General features: G+C 45.4%; 1 protein-coding gene and 1 non-coding gene across 2 annotated transcripts in view; one reads left to right on the forward strand and one right to left on the reverse strand.

The window, feature by feature from the left end:
- Positions 1-20129, reverse strand: part of AOAH (acyloxyacyl hydrolase) — a 137377-nt gene that overhangs the window by 95634 nt on the left and 21614 nt on the right. The window contains exons 4-5 of the mRNA XM_039862763.1: positions 15881-15980; positions 642-701 (exon numbers count right to left, since the gene is read on the reverse strand). Of these exons, the coding sequence (XP_039718697.1) occupies positions 642-701; positions 15881-15980 (160 nt within the window). The remainder of the gene's footprint in view (positions 1-641; positions 702-15880; positions 15981-20129) is intronic.
- On the forward strand, positions 17213-17331 carry LOC120602495 (5S ribosomal RNA). The gene has a single exon (XR_005652788.1). It is a non-coding gene; the product is annotated as a 5S ribosomal RNA (ribosomal RNA).

Below are 20129 nucleotides of genomic sequence, written 5' to 3' on the forward strand. Positions count from 1 at the left end.
GAATCGCAGTCTTATTGCAAAGAGGACAAATTAGGGAGAGGAACAATGACGGTGATGAGTTTCCTAGCATTTCCTGAGTGAGTGCTCGATAAGCCCCGGGCAAGATACCAGGTGCTTCACGCCCATCGACTGCATGCGTTTCACGTCCATGCTTCGAGAGAGGACGCTATGGTTGTCCCTAGCTTACTGACAGGGGTGCTGAGGCTCAGCCTAAGGTCACGTAGGTAGAAAGTGGAAGAGTGGAAGGATATACAGCCTCCCAGAACAGTCTACCACAGAGCGGAGGGGCTGAGCAGAGGGCCGGAGGACACTTGGGAACTCCAGGAGGCATTTTTGTTTGTCATGACTGGGGAGGGGTGGATGGCGCTGCTGGCATCCGGTGGGCGGAGGACAGGGATACAGCCGAACACCCTACAACACACAGGCCAGTGTCATCCAGCCCAGCATGTCAGTAGTGGCGAGGGTAAGAAACGCCGCCGTGGAGAGAAGGGAGGAGAGAAAGGGGAAGGAGCTCATTTTCCAGCTTCAATCCCAATTCAACTGCGGGGCGCTGTGGGCTCGTGTCCGGAATGAGGGTGCAGGGGCCCGGGGAGGTGATGGCGCCCAGGAAGACGCTGGCATCCTACCCATCGTTGGCTTACCAGAGTCGGGGATCTCTTGACCATCTGTCTTGCCTTCTCCAGTGTAAATTCCCATGGCGCCTGTGGAAACAAAGACAATATTACCACTTCTGTCTCATCTTTTCTACGTTTTCTCCCCCCTCCCAAAGTCACGATTTTTAAAAGCTGCGAGTTTGGAACAAAGAACTATTCCATACGTTCATGATAAAATGATTCACAAGAAAGCGATTTCATGTTCATAGTGATCTTTAGCACGGGATTCGCTCGGTGCCAGACGCCACGCGAAGTACTTTGTAAACATTATCTTATTTAATCTTCACGACAGCTCTGCGAGCTATGACCTTTTTTACAGATGAGGAAATTGAGATGCAGAAAAGCTAAGAAACTGGCTGAAGATCACAGAGCTGGTGTCTGGCAGAGACACAGCGTGAACCCCTGCCTTCCTGCCTGCTGATATTTCTAAGCACTAACTTGTCCTTGTGTCTGAAGAGCAAGGTCAAGAGGTGGTCAAAAGCCAGCCTCAGTGCCCTGTGCCGCTGTACTGAGGGACGGCTGACACCATGCGAGGTCACACTCCATCTCTCCTTCCCCTCCTCTGGTCCTGGTTAGACATCCCACTTCTTTCGACCGTTTCTAAAGCATCTAAGTGCATCTTCCGAATTCACATCGCAAGTATAAAGAGTTAGCTAATTGCTACCAATAACTATGGTTGTGCCACATTTGCATATCCGTGGGAGGGCTGGGAGAAAAATAAACCTGGGGCATGGGGACGAAGAGTATTTCCTCCCAGCACTGCTTCCCGGGGCTCTCGTGCCCGCCACACGTCCTGGCTCTGACACAGTCCTCCCCCGTCTGCCCCATGTACGGCCCTGACACAGCACGGGGAGTTGGTTTGCATGCCTGGATTCAAATCCCAGCCCTGCTGCCTGCCGGCTGTGTAGACCTGGAGCGAGTTATCCTCTGAGCCCTTCGGCATCCATGGGATGCCTTAACGTGTTAGAAAGCCCGATTTCTGTCGTTTGCAACATGGGGAGGATAGCGGTCTGCCTCACCAGGGTGCTGTGAGTATGATGGGGCATCATTCACGTCATCGCCTAGGCCTGGGTCTGCCCCGATAAGCCCCTGCTCCATAATCGATAGGTTTGTGGAAAACTTCTTTCAGCCCGTTTTCCCGTCACCCAAATCAGTGAGGAAGCTGGGATTCGGGGAGAACTTTGTAGCTCTCACTCTAGGTAACTGAGAACGTTGTCCCTGAACTTAAGCAGAAAACGCGTCCTGGAGTGAGACTTTGGAGCTGGCTGGTAAGCGGGAGGGTCCTCTCGGGAGGTGCTGGCCGCGGCTGCCAGCAGGGTGTTCAGGACCCGAGCCCCTGTGTGGCTCATTGCATCTTCTCCACCCCGGAGCTCTGTGCCGTCCTGGGGACCTCAGCCACGCCAAGTGGACACGAGTGGAGGACTGACCGTGAGGATGAGCCTGGGCCGCAGTGAATTTTCCAGGCGGTGCCTTAGGAAGGAATGAGGCAGAGCCAGCCGCCGCTTGTCCTTCATGGGCTGGCTCCGAAACCCTCTCCCGGGTGTCTGCCCTACGTCACACACTGCCTCAGGTTCGGAGGATGGCAAACCACGGCTCCCGGGTCAGAGGCACAGGGCCTGCCAATCGCGAAGGTGCACGTTAGTGACGCGAGGGGAGAAGGCCCCTGCCAGGTGGGCCTGGCCACCAGGATGCCCTCGTGCGGGGTCTGTTTCTTAAGATATCGAAACGCTCCTGTGCCAGCTGGTGAACAGCTGTGCTCCCGAGTGTCCTCACCACCACCCTGGCCATCCGGCCTCTCTGCGGGCCCCCAGGCGTCCTCGTGGTCAGTGGACAATGCGGCCGTTGTCCGGTCCAGGCTGGCGGGCAGCCCCCGGCCACACTGGCGCACCACGCCCAGCGTGCGTTCTGACTGGCTGACAGCAGGGCCGAGGCGGTTCATGACCACCTCACTTTTGAAACGTGGCGTCTTTAACAGAGAGACTGCTGAAGGAATGGCCCCGTTCAAACACTGACCTTACTGAATGCAATTTTGGCTTTTTCTGCAAACTCCAACGAATCCTGGAAATTCTATTGTATCCAGTAAGCATCTCTAGCAGATCTAGTGCCAGTTTCTGTTACGGTGGCCTCTGGGGCTGCCCCGTCAGCCTAGGGTTCACTCCCCATTGAAACGAAGGTGGCGTCTGTCTGCCTTAATTATGTGCGCCTTTCTTCTCTGCCCTGGAAATACCACTTTGCATGCCAAGGCCCAGCTCAGGACCTACGGGGCTTCGCACGGCCCTTGTTCCGTGGAGTAGGTACTCCATGGATGTAGAAATAAAAAGCGAAAGAAAACATTGATGATACTATGTCCAGCAAGGAAAATAGGCTACCAGAGGCAGGAAAAAAATCTTGCCAAGGAATATGCCATAATTGTGGGTGATAACTTTTTCCTTTTGGTTCTTTTCTGTGTTTTTCATATTTTCAATAATAAGCACAAATTCAGCAATAATTGCTTTAAAAAAAAAAGAACTCAACACACGTTGCCCTGTTTCTTATCATTAGAGAAAATGATGCACTCACAGCACAGGGACGTGGGGGATTCGGCTGGGAACAGACATTCTGCCGTCCAGAGTTTCCGGGCTGGCAGGAGACAGACCAGGGACGAACACAGTAAGTAGAAGTGAGATGAAGCAGACAGAAGGCCTGGGCAACGTCGTCCTAGGAGAGGACACTTGGATCCCCGCGAGAGAACCAATTTGATTTCAATCCAGCTCAGTTCTGTGCGTATGTGGTGTGTGTGTATGTGTGTGTGTGTGTGTGTGTGGTATGGAGGGGGGGATGGAGGGTCAGTGTTTAGTGAGGGATAAAGACAAACCAAATGAATTCAGCGGCAAGGGCTGTGCCCAATGCCTTCTGACCCCTAGTGCCGGGGCAGGCTCACCTGGGCTCAGCTTGAGCGGAGCACCACATTCTCCCACAGTCCCAGTGCACGAACGCCAGCGTAAGAAAGAGACTCTAGAGAAACGGCTGATCTTTTTTCCCCAGAAAAAAAGACATTTGGGAAAGTTTGCTTTGTCTTAGTGACAGGCAAAGGGGGCAAATAGTAAACAATGAGAAAATGAAGGTGATTCTCTCTCCTTGGTAACCACCTAGTGTTTAAGCCACCATTTCTAAAGTCGGGACCACTCCTTCATCTTCTGAAAATTAAACCTTGAGAACAGAGTGTGCAACTGTAATTGGTGTTTGAAGAGAAGGTTTGGGAAGAGATTATGAGCTGGACAGAAAACTCTCCGGGTTGTAAGCCATAACGATGTTTGTGACTCAGCCAGAGCAGCCACCTGAGGCAGGAGCAGAATGCCCATCAGCAGCGCGGGGCTTAGTTCAGGAAGTGCTCATTTGATCCTGCAATTTGTCATGATCAAATCTTTTCAGCCTCTCATTACTTTCTCCCTTTGGTTATGTGCTTCCTTATCCCAGCTCCAAATCCCCTTTGAGTCTATTTAACAGCCGTGAGCGGATTGCCAAGGAAGCCATCAGACAGGCTCACAGAGACAGAAGCCCTCAGCCTGCGGCTTATAGTCCAAAGAACCACGGATACGGGCGTTGGGTTTCTCTACGTGAGAACTTGGAAAATTCCCAGGACACTACGGCAGAGTGCCCTGGCAGTCGAAAAGGGGAGACGACGATACTTTGCTTGATCTTCAGAGCACGGAGTAGTATATATCCCTAAGTCTCGGGAAGCATTTTTGTCTAGAATGATTTAAGTGTTCCTCTAAACCAGAGCCAGCCCAAAGTCTTCAGACAAAGGCAGAGGCTTGACGACTTTGCTCTTGCTCTCCAGAGTGATGGCGGTGCTTGACTTGGGCTCTGAGCAGAGTGGATGATGGAAGAACCAGGGCCACACACGTGTTGCCATCAGCTTCATGGGCAAAGGCAGTGCCTGGTGGGCTTTGCCCTGTGCCAAGCGTTGGCCGAGCGGGAGTCCAAGCGAAAGTCAGAAAGTTGTCTGGTTTAGCAGTTTGAATGTGGGTAAAACTTCCCACTTCAGCGGAAGCTCTTTGAATGTATTGATCAGTAAATCATGGTCTCCGTTGTTATTTCTTCTTTAAGGTAAATTTGGACTCTAGAGTGTTTGTGGATTGGAAGCCTAGTTCTGGGACTTCGAACATGTTACTTAAGCACTCTGAGCTTCACTGTCCTCATCTGCAAAATGGGGATGACAACATTTTTGTGTGTGTGTATGAGGATCGAATGAGATAGCGCTTAGACTAGCGCCTGGCATGCAGTAAGCATCACATTAGCGTTCATAATTAGTGTTTTTATTTTGGGTCATTTGGTCACCAATAGACAGCTGGAAAAATTACAGTGATTAAAATGGCCTACACAAATGTATGCTAGTTCTCAATGATCTCCAAAACCACCCCAAGGAAAAAGTATTATTTTCCCCCTTTTACAGATGAGAAAACGGAGGCTCAGAAGTTACATAATTTAGCCAGGGCCACTCCGCAAAGCATGCTGATGGCATTCAAGTTTCTCGACCCCAGCACCCTTCCCACCTTTGCCACAGTGTTTTCCAAGAATGAAGTCAACCTCACGCTCTAACACAAGCAAGAACATGTCTTACGAGGTTTCACCGAGGCTTAGGAACATGGCGAGTGCTGACGCACACGGAGTGTGGATGATTTAATGCACAGGATCGCATGGCCATGCGAGAGAACGGGTCTGTACGCCAAGGACTGAAGCCCCCGGTCGGGAATTCATGTGATCCAGGAACAAGTATAGTTACGAGCATATAATTGGGAACGAAAGGAGAAAGAAATATCCATTCCTTTGTGCAATCATTCATTCTATTCACTCCTGTCACAAATACTTATTGAGTTTCTACGTTGCACCATGAATTATATATTAGCTGTATAATAGTGAATGAGACATTATCTATCTCATCAAAGCTTTTATAACCTGGGAGAGAAGATTGACAGTAAACTATCATTAGAATACAATGTAGACAGGGTTAAGTAATAATTACTATTATCCCTATTTTATAGATGAGGAAAACTGAGGCTTAGCATGGAGAAATAACTTGCCCCAAATCAAAGAGCCAACAGGTGGCACAGTCCAGATTCATTTCAGACCTGCTTGGCATAAAAACCTATGCTTTTAACCTTGCTCCGGGAGAGGTAAATAGGTGTGCTAGAGAAGAAAATTACTGTTGTTAAGTTTTAAAAGTCTGGGATATCTGTGAACTAGCCCAATGGGAGAGCCATAACACATATTAGCATATTTAAGGCTTGGAGCCACTTCGTGGTAAGAAATACCGTTTAGAAGTGCATGTCCCAAGCACTCAGCTGTGTAGTTCAGCCTCTGATGAGAAAGCACATAAAGAATTCCGTGTCCAGTGATGCTGGTGAATTGGACAGGACACGGTCACTGCTTGGGCCATCTCGGGTTCTGTGATGCTCACGGATTGAATTCTAGTACACTCAGAAGTGAAGGAAGTAAAGAAAAACAGTGTTTTTAGGCATGAGTTTCTATAGTGAAGCATTTTCAGCGATCATGTTCTCTGCTATCAATTATAGCAGAAATAGATTTGAAAATTACCGAAAGGGCTTTTTGTTCACTTCATGCTTTTGACAGCGGTGACAGGTTCCCACAAAGGAGAAAGCGAGGCCGGGGGAAGAGAAATGATGATTGTAAATGGGTGTTTTTTAAAGGCAGGTTTTTTAATGGGCCGGGCGGGCACGGGAAGATCACTGAATTACTCTAGATCTTTTCTGGAAGTTTTTTAGGACAGGATGTTCCTCACTCCCAGATTTAATGAGATACATTGACTTATAAATGGAGCAATTTTGAAAGAAGCTTATCTCCAAGGACTTGATGCCCGCTCAGGCAGTAAGTGAGTAAACAACTCCAGCGAAGGCACAAAAAAGGGCTTTGAGGTGATTTCTATTAAGTAGAAAGACAAAGGCAAGAAGCTCCGCTGCTTACGCTTTATCGAGTCGTGGCACATCTGGCTTTGGGAGGAATTTGCTGGCCTATTATTATGTCTGCGTTCCACCGTAGTTCACAGAGGCTCTTGTCCAATGTGCACGATAAGCAATACCAAAGCCCAGGTCGATTTTCACGTTTCGACACTTCCCAGTTCTGACGGGCGCTTGCGACTTTTGTGACTTTATGTAGGAAAAAAATGAAGTCAGTTCATGGCAGTTTTGTTCTTTTAGGGGCCCAGAAAAAAAGAAAAGTAAGAAAAGTAAGAAAAAACTACTACCTTTAAATGTATTCCTTTTTTTTTTTTTAAAATCAACGAATGTCTCTCCTTCGTACATATTTTACCATTCGTTAGATCGTCTTCCTTCCTTCTCCTGGGCGGATTCTGCATCGTAGAGCTGTTAGTATCAGCAATAAATCCTGTCCCACTATCACGCTCCTTTCTTCTAAGCATTTTTTTTTTTTAAAAAAAGCTTTATTTTAAACAGCACTACTCTTTCTTCCTGACATTATCTTCTTTGATTTTACTGCTATTACCACCACCACCACCACCACCGCCATCATCATCCTACACACCACTTTGCCATTTTTTATAGAGATTCGTCTATGCTTCAAGTTCTATACCAGGTGTTGTATACACTTTCATCTCAGCAACGGAGGATTTGAAAAATCTATGGAAAACCTGCCATGGTTCAAGGAATTGTCCAAGGCTTCACAACTAAAGGTTTTGTTTCATTTTGACTGTTTCTCCCCTGGTGTCTGGGCACGAGTTCTCCAGTGCTGGACTCGTGGGTTATTCTCTTCATAGGGTATTGTCTTACTCTTTAAAACAAATGACAGTGTTAGTCAGATGGTAGGTGTGGTTCAGTCCTTGGGGTTGCCTTAGGTCATTTGTCTTGTAACACAGTTTTCTAATTTTTTACTATTCTATTTGCATTCAGGTTGCTAGATCAGCCCTGCCCAATGCTACACAACTAACCGGTTTATATTAGTTTCCCAGTGGCTTAAAACAACACAAATTATTCTCTTCAAATTCTGGGGGTCAAAAATTGGAAATGAGTCTTAGAAGGCTAAAGTCGGATGTCCGCGGGCTGGTTTCCTCCGTAGTTTCCAGGGAGAATCCGATTCTGGCCTCTTCCGTATCTAGCAGTGGGGTGACCGCCTTGGCAGATGACCTCATCAGTCGATTGCTGTGGTCACGGTTTATTTTCACATTCAGATCCTCCTGCCTCTCTCTTCTAAGGACCCTGGTGATTATATTGGGCTCATCCAGGTAATCCAGTACTATCTCCTCCTCTCCAGGTCCCTAATTTAATCACACCTGCAGAGCCCCATTGGCCACAGACGATAACTTCATGGGGATTAGGACGTGGATCTCTTTGGCCATTGTCCTGTATATCACTCTGTTCATTCCACAGATATTATTGAGCAGTTAGTAGGTACAGTGAACTGTGCTGTGATCTGGGGAAATCTCAGGGAACAGCGTGTGTCTGAGGAATAAAACAGCCAGATTATCTGCTCTCGTGGAGTTTGCACTTTAACAGAAGGTAGCAGATATTAAATAATTTTACAATTACAATGTGACTTACAATTTTGTGTAATGGTTTAATTACGATCGTCATAACTTCTGGAAGGATGGACTATGAGGAAAAAGGAAGGGCCCTGGCTTAGCTTAGGGCATCGGGGGCGAGGGGGGGGGAACAAACTTAGAAGAAATGACTTCTTGGCTGAGCCTGATGTGGGTGACTAATGAGGTGAAGAGGGTGGGCAGGAGTGGATGCTGGGAGACCGGTGATTAAAACTTGTAAATTCAAAGTATCTTTCAGAACTGCTCGATTCGCTAGGGTCATTAGCTTTTCCTGAGCTAAGGTGAGAAAGAAGCATCTTATCAAGAGAGAAATAATTATCTTTTTTTTTTTTTTTTAACTTTTCAAAAGTAGGCAAGAACCATTTTCAAATCTTGATTACCATTAAATACCATCCTTGGAATCATTTGATTTCTTCTACTTATCAGAAGTCAAGAGTAACTTAACATTTGCATTATTATTGCTACCCTTTGAAGATCCTTGAGATCTCTACGAGTTTAATGACCCCTCAAATAAGTTTTGAAACAAGTCTAAGTAGATGAATTCTCCAAGATTCCAAATACGGCTTATACCAAAATACAGCTTGGCATCTGTCTGTCAAGCTCCTCTGAAATGCTCAGCAAAGTGATGGAGCAGTACGCTGTCCGCCCAAGCACGGTGTTTGATGCTGCCCTGGGTTCTGCTGGAGTCTTTCTACCTTCCAGTCTTCGGGGAGCAACTTAATTGAGTGGTCTCTGATATTGAAAGGCTTTCTATTTCTGTGATCATTTCCTGTCTCATGAACTTCAAAGAGTTTTGTGGAGGCAAAATACATAGGAGGTAGATAGAATCTCATTTAATTTTCACTTTTTTAATTATGAGAAAGGGGTCAGCATTTCCCCTTATATTTTTAGTCCTTTGATCTTCTTTTTTTTTTTTTTTTTTTTTTTGGTAAATAATTGTTTATGGCCTTTCCTCCCACATTTTTCTTTTCTTTCCTTTTCTCACTCTCTCTTTCTTTCTTTCTTTCTTTCTTTCTTTCTTTCTTTCTTTCTTTCTTTCTTTCTTTCTTTCTTTCTTCTTTCTTTTCTTTCTTTTATAAGAACTCTTTGAATGATGGAGAAAATAATTCTTGTGTGGTGTTTGCCAGTTGTCTTTTGACTTTGTGTATGTCAGGTTTTGACCAATCAGATGCATTCGTATTTCTCTTTGTGACTTTTGTATCACAAATTACAAATAAAATTGCCCGGCTTTTTCTTCTCTTATGGTTTCATTCTCCTTCTTTATGATTCGAGTTTTAATTCATTTGGGATTTATCTTGCTATATGGAACAGATTAGCATCTAGCATAAATTTTATTTCCAAATGGCTAGTATTTAGTTCCAACCATTTACTGGATAAGCAAGTGATTTGCCACTGATTTGAAACTCTATTTTTATAAAAAACAAGAAACAAATGCATTTGTTTATGTTTAGGCACTATATTCTGTTCCATTTTAAACTGACTTTTCTGTATCTAAAAGGCTACATTCTCCTGTCATTTATCTTATTGTTCAAAATTCCCTGAGATGTTTAAAGAGGAACTTTAAAAACATTGTCAAGTAAACAACTCTACAACCAACAATGTGCTTGAATTTTGATTTCTCATCTGTAAAATTGAGATGATAGAATAACCTTGCAGTTGTGTGGGAGGATTTTAGATGATGTCTGACAAATATTTAGTGCAGCTTTTGGTATGTTGTAGCCACTCAAATTGTGGTTGTCATTGCCTTTTATTTTTCGCCCCTTAATGTGTACCTAATAGAGCGTAAGAGCTTAGTAAATGTATATTATGAGAACAAAAGAATGATTTTCTATGCTTTAAAAGCCTATTGATTTCACATGAGACCCTTGTGACTCCGTTACCATTTCTGGTTTCCGTCACCAAAGATAAAATTTTCTTCCAGGCACAGGCAAGCGTTTACGAAGTGAAGTCGTTTGGAAAAATTTATTAAAGTTGTAAGTTATTCTTTCTTGAATGAATATCCCCCTTCAAAGATAACCTTTGGTTTTCGATGGTTTGCTAAGTCACAGTGAAGATCAGCTTTCACTCAAAAAGGACACTTCCTTAACCCGAAACTCCAATGGTCACATGGACGGCTCCTTTCTTACTTACTAATTTGTTTTCTCCTAGGCTTGGATGTGTGAGGAAACACTCATGTCCTGTGCAGAGCTAGCGGGGAGGAGAGGACAAGACCAAATAGCAGCTGCAGAGGTTGACCAGAAAGCCAAACGGGAAGAGCCGCTTAATTATTTCTATTTAGTTTCGATGTCCAGAGGTGGGGCCCACGTATATTTTCAAAAACTCCTCACATTCTAAAATAAGCTACACATTTTATACTCTGATATATTCCATCGAGACCAGATCAATCCTCATCAGGGGGGAGGTAAAGAAAAACCCACGTTCAGAGCTGCCCATCCACCTTGTCTTTCATTCAACTGACTTTATGAAGCACCTGCTACGTGCCAGGTACTGTACTGTTCCTGGGAACATGGTGGTGAATAAGAAAGATGTGGTCCTTTTCCTCAAGGAGATGCAAAAAATAAACAAAAGGGCCATGAGAAGGCAGGAAAGGAGACCTTCTTCACGTAGCTTGTTCAAGGAAGGCCTCTTGTGAAGAGGGGATGTTTTCAACAGAAGAATAAAGAAGGAGAAGGTGCTGGCCAATGCCGAGCACCAGAAGAGTTCTTCACAAAGGGCCCAAGTACAGGGCATCAAGGCAGGCAAGGCCCGGTGGGCTGGGCCAACTCTTACTATACCTCCAAGACAGTCACCTCCATTCTCGTCCCCCCGGAGATAGCCCAGCATCCCTCCGCAGAGGCTCCTGTTTCTCATCATAGTTTGTTTACAGGTCCGCCTCCCCTGCTAGAATCACGATCTGCATCATGTTTGCCTGCCACATTTGCTGGCATATTGCCCTACATAATTCCTTCTATATAAATGTTTGCTGGCGAAATAAAAAAAAAAACAAGTATTTTGTAGAAGCTATGAACTTTAGACAAGTCTTTCCATTCTCTAGGTCTCAATAGACTTATTTATAAAGTGGGAGACAACATTTGTCCTGCAGACTTGTGATGATTTAAAGAGGTAACTTACTTAGGTGCCTGGCAGTGGGTCTGGCACATGGTAAGTGCTGAAGGAACGTTCGCTGAGGCGCAACTGAATAAGTGAGCAAATTGCTATATGATTTAACTGCTAATGAGAAAGTCAGGGAACTTCTTATAAAAGATTCTTGGAAATTGTTCAGAATATTTCATTAAAACTAAAACCAAAGCTGCCTGTCCTTCTGGCTGGGCCTGAGAACTGGCCCCCGTGGAGGTGCCTACAGTCTGTGCCAAACACAGGGGTGCTGGGAGGGGCTGGAGCTCAGGTCTGAAGCCCTGCATTGAGTTCAGGTTCTGCACGCTGAGCGTGAGCCCTGGGTGAAGATCCGATGCCCCAAGGGCAAAATATGTTTGGTCACTTTCTGATGTCAGCTTGTTTTCTCAGTTCACCAACGAGAATTTGTTATGCATCACTTTCTCATAAAAAGAGTACAAACGTATTCTTTCCCAAACCCATTTAGGGCGGTTTCCTGGTGGTCTGGAGTCTAGAGGAACATGACTGCCCTGTGCAGGTACGCATTCCCACACACGCGGCCTCGGATTCACTGTGGGAAAACCCGTTTCGCAGTCTGGATTGCTTTCCTGTGGCAGTGGCCTCCCCCGCAGCAGTTTACACGGGTTGGAAGCCCCAGGGAAATAAGGAGAATCTGTCTCCGCTGGAGCACACATTCCGAACATAATTCTCTTTCGATGCGGAGCACAGTGATGTGAAGTAAGTTTGCAGTATGCCTTTGAGATGTCTGCAAATGCCGCCGGTCCCTCCAGCTCAGGAGAGTGGTTAGGAAGGAGGTCTGCTCAAAGCTACAGGGTCTGGAGGTGGGGGTGGGGGGTTCAGAGTTAGGGCACCCAGGAGGGAGCAGCATAAAGCTGAGGAGGCTCCAGACTGCTCCTGGACCAACTGGGGCAAACGTGCTGCAAGACTCCCATCTAAAAAAGAGAGGTTTACAGAGGGACAGGGTGCACGTGAAGGAGCCACGTCCAATTTTCAGCTGAGAGCTGTGGCGTCAGAAACACACACACACACACACACACACACACACACCACACACACACACACCCAGCGGCAGCAGGCAATGCCTTGCTTTGTGTGCAAATGAGGGCGGAATGGCATAAGTAATTCCCCAAAATAGGAAACCATCTGGGTGGTCTTTGTAACAGAGTTTGCATTTTTTCCTCCCTGTTCTGCGTTGCATTTTACTCCCGTCCTCTCCTCTCTTCTCCTCTCTCTTTCTTCCTCCAAACTTCTGGTGCCAGGTGGACCTTGTAGACTGTTTCTTGCCCCACTTAATTAGCCATGGAGTTTGCCATTGTTGGGCTCGTGGCAGATAAGGATGTGGAGTCGCGCTTCAAGAACCGGCCACCCGCAGCAGCATTGCACAGGGGCGACGGCTGGCTTCATGCGGCTTCTATTTTATTAGAATCCTAAATGAATGAAGCAGGACAGAAAAGGTGCAGAGTCCTGCCCACGAGGAATGAGCTTCAGGCCCAGGAGCAATGGTTCCATTCAAAGTAACAAGTCGCAGTACTCTAATAAGAGTATCAGTGAGGCATACAGCACAGTGGTAAGAACCTGGCTTTTAAACACAAACAAACCTGGGACTGAGTCTTCTTGTTACGACTTACAAGCTGTGCCACGTGGGCAGACTTCTTAACTTCTACTCTCAATTTCCTCGTCTATAAAATAAACATGCCCCAAGAGCACCGTTGAATGAGAGGGCGCATGGGAAGTGCTGTGACCGGCATATTATCCACATACCAAGCATGTGCCTGGCTGGATGAAGGCACCGAAGACGGGCAAGATGCAGACCTGCTCCCCCTGTTCCCCCACCCCCACCCCCGCCAGTACACTTACATCCTAATAAGGGAATCTATGCAAATGTCTCACCTTAATACCCATGTCTTGCTTTCCTCGTCTATAACATGTGGGCAACAACAATACCCACTTCATAGGAGTAAACGATTTAATATACGTGAAGTATTTAGAACAGGACTGGCACATTGTAGAACTCAAAAAGGTATTCTGAGACAATGGTTGACAGGAGGATTAACATTTTGTGGAGTTAAAAATGATTTTACAGAGAAGGGGACAGTGAGATGAGCTTGAAGGATGAGCCCGGTGCTGGCAGGGCATTCCAGGTAGAAGGAATAATTAAGAAAGAAGGTTGAGGTGGGCCGATTCTCCTTTTGGGCCGCAGTATTGGACACACAGAGATAATAGCGGAAGTCTAGTAGGGCTTTTTGAAAATCCTAAAATGCAGAATGAAACTGTGTACTTAATTGTGCAGGTGATGTGGAGATCATGGCTGGGGCGAAGAATATGATCAGAGGTGTGGACTGCGAAAATTAGTGTGGCTATGAAGTAAGGAAAATCAGAATTTCCATCAGTGATGGGAAGCTAGTGGCACATCATTTATTTATCAAACAAATATTTCTTTGGTACGTACAAGGCACCATCCCAGGCATCGGGTATACAGTGGCGAACAAGAAAGACAGTCTGTCTTCTTGGAGGGTACACCTTGCTGGGAGAGACAGGCAACCACACAGGCGTATCATTTAAAGCAAGGCGGGTTCCATGAAGGACACTCCAGGAGCTTTGGCAAGAGGGCTGTGTAAAAGCAGTCAGAGAAGGCGTTCCTGTCGGAGTGACATGTAAGCTGAGATCCGGGGGGTGAGGAGGCGTCCACCAAGTTGAAGGACAAAGGAGACATTGCTTTTTGGGCAAAGACATTGGTGCGGAGCGACAAGCTCATAGTTATCTTATAGAAAGGTATTTCTGGCATCAGTGTGGAAAATATATTGGAAAGAGGGCAGGAGCAGATCGGGATGGACCAACTGGGAAGCTAAAGCAAGCGTTACCTCCCCAGGTGATGTCCGAGTGCTCGTGCTGTGACACCATCACATGCGAAACACGGACGAATCTCACAAACGAGAGAAGCCGAGCACAAAGGAGAACAGACTGTACGATTCCATTGATGCGAAGTCCGAGAATACAACTTTACATAAGTGCACGAAGGTGGGATGATAGATTTCGGAACAGCAGCCACATAGAGGTGTATGGACCAGGAGGGGGACAAGCAAGGCGTCCGGCGGGCCGGACATTATTTTCATCTATATCTCCACCTACCTTTAGTAGGTAGGCGATTCTGCCTTCTCATTCGCACCTGTTTTTTAGGTGTAATTTGTGTGCCATGAAAATGATATTTTGGGTATAAACTCCATAGAGTATAAAAATAAAATTGTTTTTTAAAGTCGAACATTTTGCGACTATGTATAGTTGTGGGCGTGAAGTATATATAACTCATGTTATTTAGGGAAGTCACGGAAACCCACACCGCTTGCCTTTGTGCCTACACGTTTCCTTCACACTTGTATCGAACGGTGAATGACACGATCTTCACATGCTACTGAACACACGAAAAGTTTTTTTTTTTTAATTATTAAAATTAACTAACCCTTCTAGAGACCAGCAGAGCCTGCAGTTTCTCATCTGCCATTAGTCAGTGGCTACGGAAGCATGAAATGCTCATGTGCCCCAGGCGTTTGCATCTCTTCCTTCCCGCTCACGGAGACTGGCTTATGGCACTGAATGTTATCATTGAGCAAAATCATGTTCATTGCTTAGGCCGCAACGCGTTAAACAGACTCATTTCAATGAGACTCCGAAGGAAATTATAAAGAGAACAGAAATCTGTTGGGTTACCTACAGAAAAACTACAATTCTGGGATGGGAGGCATAGAATTTTAGTTTATTTTTATTTTATTTATTTTATTATTATTATTATTATTTTGTTTATTTTTAGTATTGTATTTTCACAGGAAGCTTCGGAAAATATTTATTGTGAGGCCTCACTGGATTTGATGTTGTACTCTCGTTAGGAGTGTGAGGAGGGGATCGCGCCAACATTTTCAACTTTGCCACTGCCTGCATTCCAGTTAAAACCTGCCCCACGTGATAGAGTGAACGGAGCGTATTCCAGACAGCTATCTCTGAATGATAACGCTATCGACAATGATTATATTAGCCACCATTTTTATTACCGCTTTTTTTTTCATGTAGCTAGTATTGTGGTAAGCACGTTAAATGTTGCAGCTCACCTACTTCCCACAATTAATCTATGAAGCAGGTATTTTAGGTATCTTATTATACCCATTTTATGGATAAGAACAGTCAAGCTCAGACTAGGTGACTAACTACTCAGCTTTTCCCAGGAGGTGAGACTTTCGGTGCTTATCCCAGGAGAGTCCTGGGCAAACTAGGAGGAGTTAGTCATCTTATAAAAGAGATTCATTTGACTTTTAATTGGTAGAGAGGGATTTAAACATCTTTCCTTGGCTGGTCCAGAGTAATAGTTAACCAGGAAAGACATTCTTTGGCAGCATGGGGGGAAGGGATCTAGGTTGCAACTTGAGAATATTATTTCTCACGATGTAACTGAAAATGTCATCTAGCCTTTCTTCCTGCCCCCAAATCACTGAGTGAAGAGCTTCCCTTTACACCATTGTTAAAGGGCTTGCGTGTCGCTGAGATCTGACATTCAGAGCGAAACCCCACTCACCTTGGGAAGTGGGTAGAGATGACACAGAGGTTGGCCAGCATCCTGTTTACAAAACTCCAGGGTGTGACACACCACATCGGCATTCATATCAGCACTAAGCCTGGAGGGAAACGGGGCAAAACAAAGGCTATTAAGGTCTTTCAGGCATTCAGAAATAGAAGCTATTTCAAAGACAGGTGAATCTCCAGAATGCATTCAAGAACCCTCAGCTCCTTGCAGCATGGCCTTTGAGCCCAGCCCTGCGTGGCCGCTGGGCCATGATGATTTCCTGTCACGTCGCTCTCTCCCACGTTTAGAATGAAGTCTTGGGGGCGGGGAGGGGGCACCAATAGCACTGAGTTGGGAGTCAGCGTCTCACAGGGGCCTGTAATTCTTTTTTATTTTTAATTCACATTTTATTTATTTGTTGGTTTATTTAATTTTTTCACAATTTCAGCTTAATTTTAATTTTTTTTGGGGGGGGGAGTGACAATGGTTAACGAGATCCAGTAAGTTTCAGGTATACAGTTTAACAGTAAAACATATATATATACTGCATTGTGTGTTCACCTCCCACAGTTAGATTTCTTTCTGTCACCACATATTTGGCCCCTTTTCCCTTCTCAGGAGAAGCCACAGATAAGGGAAAGGAAAAGTGGACAGAGGTGTCATTTGATGGAAACATTGATTTAAAGTTTTCTGGACCTTATAACAAAACATTATTTATGATATAGCTTTAAACTCCTAAAACTATTTTCTTAGGCATAATCCAAATCATCCCTTCTCCTTTAGAGAAATAGTTCTTTACCTTGTGGAAGAGACTACAAGAGTTTAATTTTCCCCTGGGGATGGTGTGAAGATTGTGTTCTTTACACACTTTGGCTTACGTCTAGGTTTGAAGGGGCTAAAACAAACCTTGCATATCCTTTTTTTCCTTCACGCTTCCAAAACTCTCTTTGACAAGAAGAATGAGTATAATGTGCTGTTTCGAATCAAGGAACAGTAAAGTATGGACTTTTAGTAGCTTCTCCAAGTAAATTATTCATTCGGATCTAAACCAAACCATTCCAAAACGACAAAAGCAAAGAAACCAGAAACATAGGTTGGTGATATCCAAAGACTAATCTTGGAAGCACAGTTGTAGATTCTAGAAGGTGCTTTCTGAGGTTTCTTTCCAGCTCACGCACTCACTTAACTGTCCCCTTCACTCACGGGGGCAGGTTCCTGGCGATTGTGTTTATATTCCATAACTCCTGGCCAGTTGATCGGACCTCATTAGACTACCATTCAAGTAGGACCAATCAGATTCTCTCTAATGGAAATTTGGAATTGGTATTAAAAGTTCAACTGCATGTCTACGGCCATGCCACCCTGAACAAGCCCGATCCCGTCTGATCTCGGAAGCTAAGCAGGGTTGGGCCTGGTTAGTACTTGGATGGGAGACCACTTGGGAAGACCAGGTGCTGTAGGTGTAAAAAATAAAAAAAATAAGGAATCGTAAGCTGACAAGGTCCTTGCAATCTGTGAGGTCAACCAAGGGTTGCCTTGCCTAAAAAAAAAAAAGTTCAACTGCATTCTGGGCTGTTCCCAGAATAATAGGAGCTGTAGTGACTTGAGACTATAATGTCATTTCCTGACCTGTGGACTGAGCGTTTGGAAAGCTAGCCTGTAGGATGGGATTCAGGAAACAGAACCCAGAATGTGCAGTGGGGGAGCCTGAAATTCAGGTTACAACTAAAGCATGAAGTTGTCGCTTTCATGGCCTGCATCACCCCAGAACTGTATCTGTTTGAGTAAAACAAGTTGTTAAGAAGTACACACCATAAGAGGAGAAATTTCTATCAGCAAACCACTAATATGGGGGACTTTTATACATCTGCCTTCCTCAAAGCGGTCTACCCCATGCTAATGCGAATTAGTCATCTCTCAAAGAAAAAAATGTCCTCCCCTCCCCACCCCCCACCCAGGGGGCGGCCCTCTTTGTGTGGCTTGCTGGGCCCCCTGTTTCTGAACATCCCGTGTCCCCTTGTAGTTATCTGAGGTGGAGAGTGTCTCTCATCGAGCTCCCGCTGCATTACCCAGTGCAGCGCCTGCCCTCTCCCTGATGCGGGTGCTTACCGGGCCCCAGCGCTCAGCACTCTCCCGCCAGCTACAGAAGAGAGAGGCTTCCCAACCGAACCGGCCACCTCCCCCTCACTCCCAGCTCGCCTGGCCGCCAGCCTCAGACAGCGCTTCTTGGGTGCCTGGGCGCACTGCCTCTGGCGTCCGCAGCTGGCTGTTTCCGCTTATCTCTCCGGTTCTCTGGCCCAGTCCAGCAGACCTCTCTAGCCCAGCCGACACTCCCCCGGAGACCCTGGCTCATACTAGGTGTGTAAACAGATTCATCGAATAAGCTAACAGTCGTTTTTTCTGTTTTAATAAGTTTACGTAATTTTCTTAAGAGTAGTCTACTCATAGCTCATCTGTAGTGAAAATTTTGTTTATTTAAAGAATTAGTTAATTCAACAAACATGTATTGAAGGCCTTCTATGTTCCAGTGTTGTACCAAGTGCTGGAGATACAAAGCCCTCTCCTTCCTTCCTTCCTTCCTTCCTCTTCCTTCCTTCCCTTCCTTCCTTCCTTCCTTCCTTCCTTCCTTCCTTCTTCCATCCATCACTCCACATACTCAGTATCTTGCTAAGTACCTAGAGAAAGAAAGATGAATAAAATGTAGTCCTAGCCCTCAGAAGTCTTTCAATCTAGTTAGCAACTCAGAAAAATAAATGGAGCATTAACTTACAAATAGACTTGGTAAGTGCTGTGCTGGGTGTGTGTGTGTGTGTGTGTGTGTGTGTGTGAGCGCGTGTGAGCGCGCGCTGGTGGCCGAGGTACCTATTTTAGCCTACGGAAGGTTAGGAAAGCTTCCAGAACAAATGACCCTGGAGCTGAGGTCCACAGAAATAAAGTCCAAAGAAATTACTTTTGCATTGAAAAGATAGTTGGCCAGCTAAAATGTGGACTTGCAGGGCACTGGGCCAGCCTGCAGGCCTGAAGCCCAGTTAGCAGGCTGTGGCAGTGACAGGGGTGTGAGCCAAGAAGACATGGCCTCCAGTTCTGTAGGAAGGGGCAGGACATCAGTGCTCGAAAGAACCTCGTCCCCCTCCCTGCTCCCCAGATGTGCCCAGGGCACAAATCAGGTGTGGAGGAGGAACAGCCCCCTGTCCCCACACAGTAGCTCTCTGTTTGTGTCGCTCGTTAAGGTCACCTGGGATGCTTTAACAAATCTCGATGCCTAGCCCTCACCTCATAGCAATTACATCAGCATTAGATGAAATAGATGTACGTTAATGTATATTCGATGACATTAAGAAACCACTACAATTTTGAGAGTATGAAAATGACATTGGAAAAAAAGACTGTTAGAGATAACAACAGATAAAGAAAATATGGCTAAATGTTAACAATTATTAAATCCTGGTGATGGATATATAGAAGTTCGTTATACTATGCTTTTTGCTTTTCCGTACATTTTAAATTTGCCCTAATAAAAGTCTAAAAATTAAAAAAAATAAAGAGGGGAGAAAAGATCTCTGCCATTCAAACACCTCAAGCCGGGGCCCATAAGAGATCAGTCACCCCAATAGAGCGAGGTCATGTGCGCGCAGGGCAGGGCGCTGATTGTCTTCCTGGCTCGCCTGGCTTCGTGTTTCTTTTGTCCTTAAAATTCTGCAACTCTGCGCCACCCTATCGTGGGGGGCAGGAAGGCGGTGGTGCTGTCCTCTGGGCCTCTCTGCCCTGAGGCTAATGGCAGAGACAGGGGGCCCCACGTAAGAATGTTCATAGATCCTCGCAAAAGAGAAAACCAGGAAACAACCCAAACAGCCATTCGTGGGGAGGGGGAGGGTGAAGGAACAGACGTCGCCCGATGGAACGCTCCACACAGTCAGAGCGAATGAACTATGGCCATGACACAGCCCTGTGGGCAGATCTGAGACTCGCACGTCTAAGTGGTGGGCCCTGAAGGTTCTATGCAGTGTGATGCTCTGTTCGTAAAGAAATTACTAAAATAAAAACGATACGTTTCAAAGGACTATATGTAATAAATATGATTAATTATAATTACTTTATATAATCATATTATCATATGATTTTAATACAATTATGATTGATTATATTAATATAATATACACATATAATAAAACTATAGAAAAACAAAAGCAAGAGAAAGGATTTATTACTTGGTGGAAAGGAAAATATGAGAACGAGAGAGAGGAACCACCTGGTTAGAGTA

The sequence above is a fragment of the Pteropus medius genome, unplaced genomic scaffold (assembly GCF_902729225.1).
Source record: "Pteropus medius unplaced genomic scaffold, Ma_sr-lr_union100, whole genome shotgun sequence".
In the NCBI taxonomy this organism is placed as follows: Eukaryota; Metazoa; Chordata; class Mammalia; order Chiroptera; family Pteropodidae; genus Pteropus; species Pteropus medius.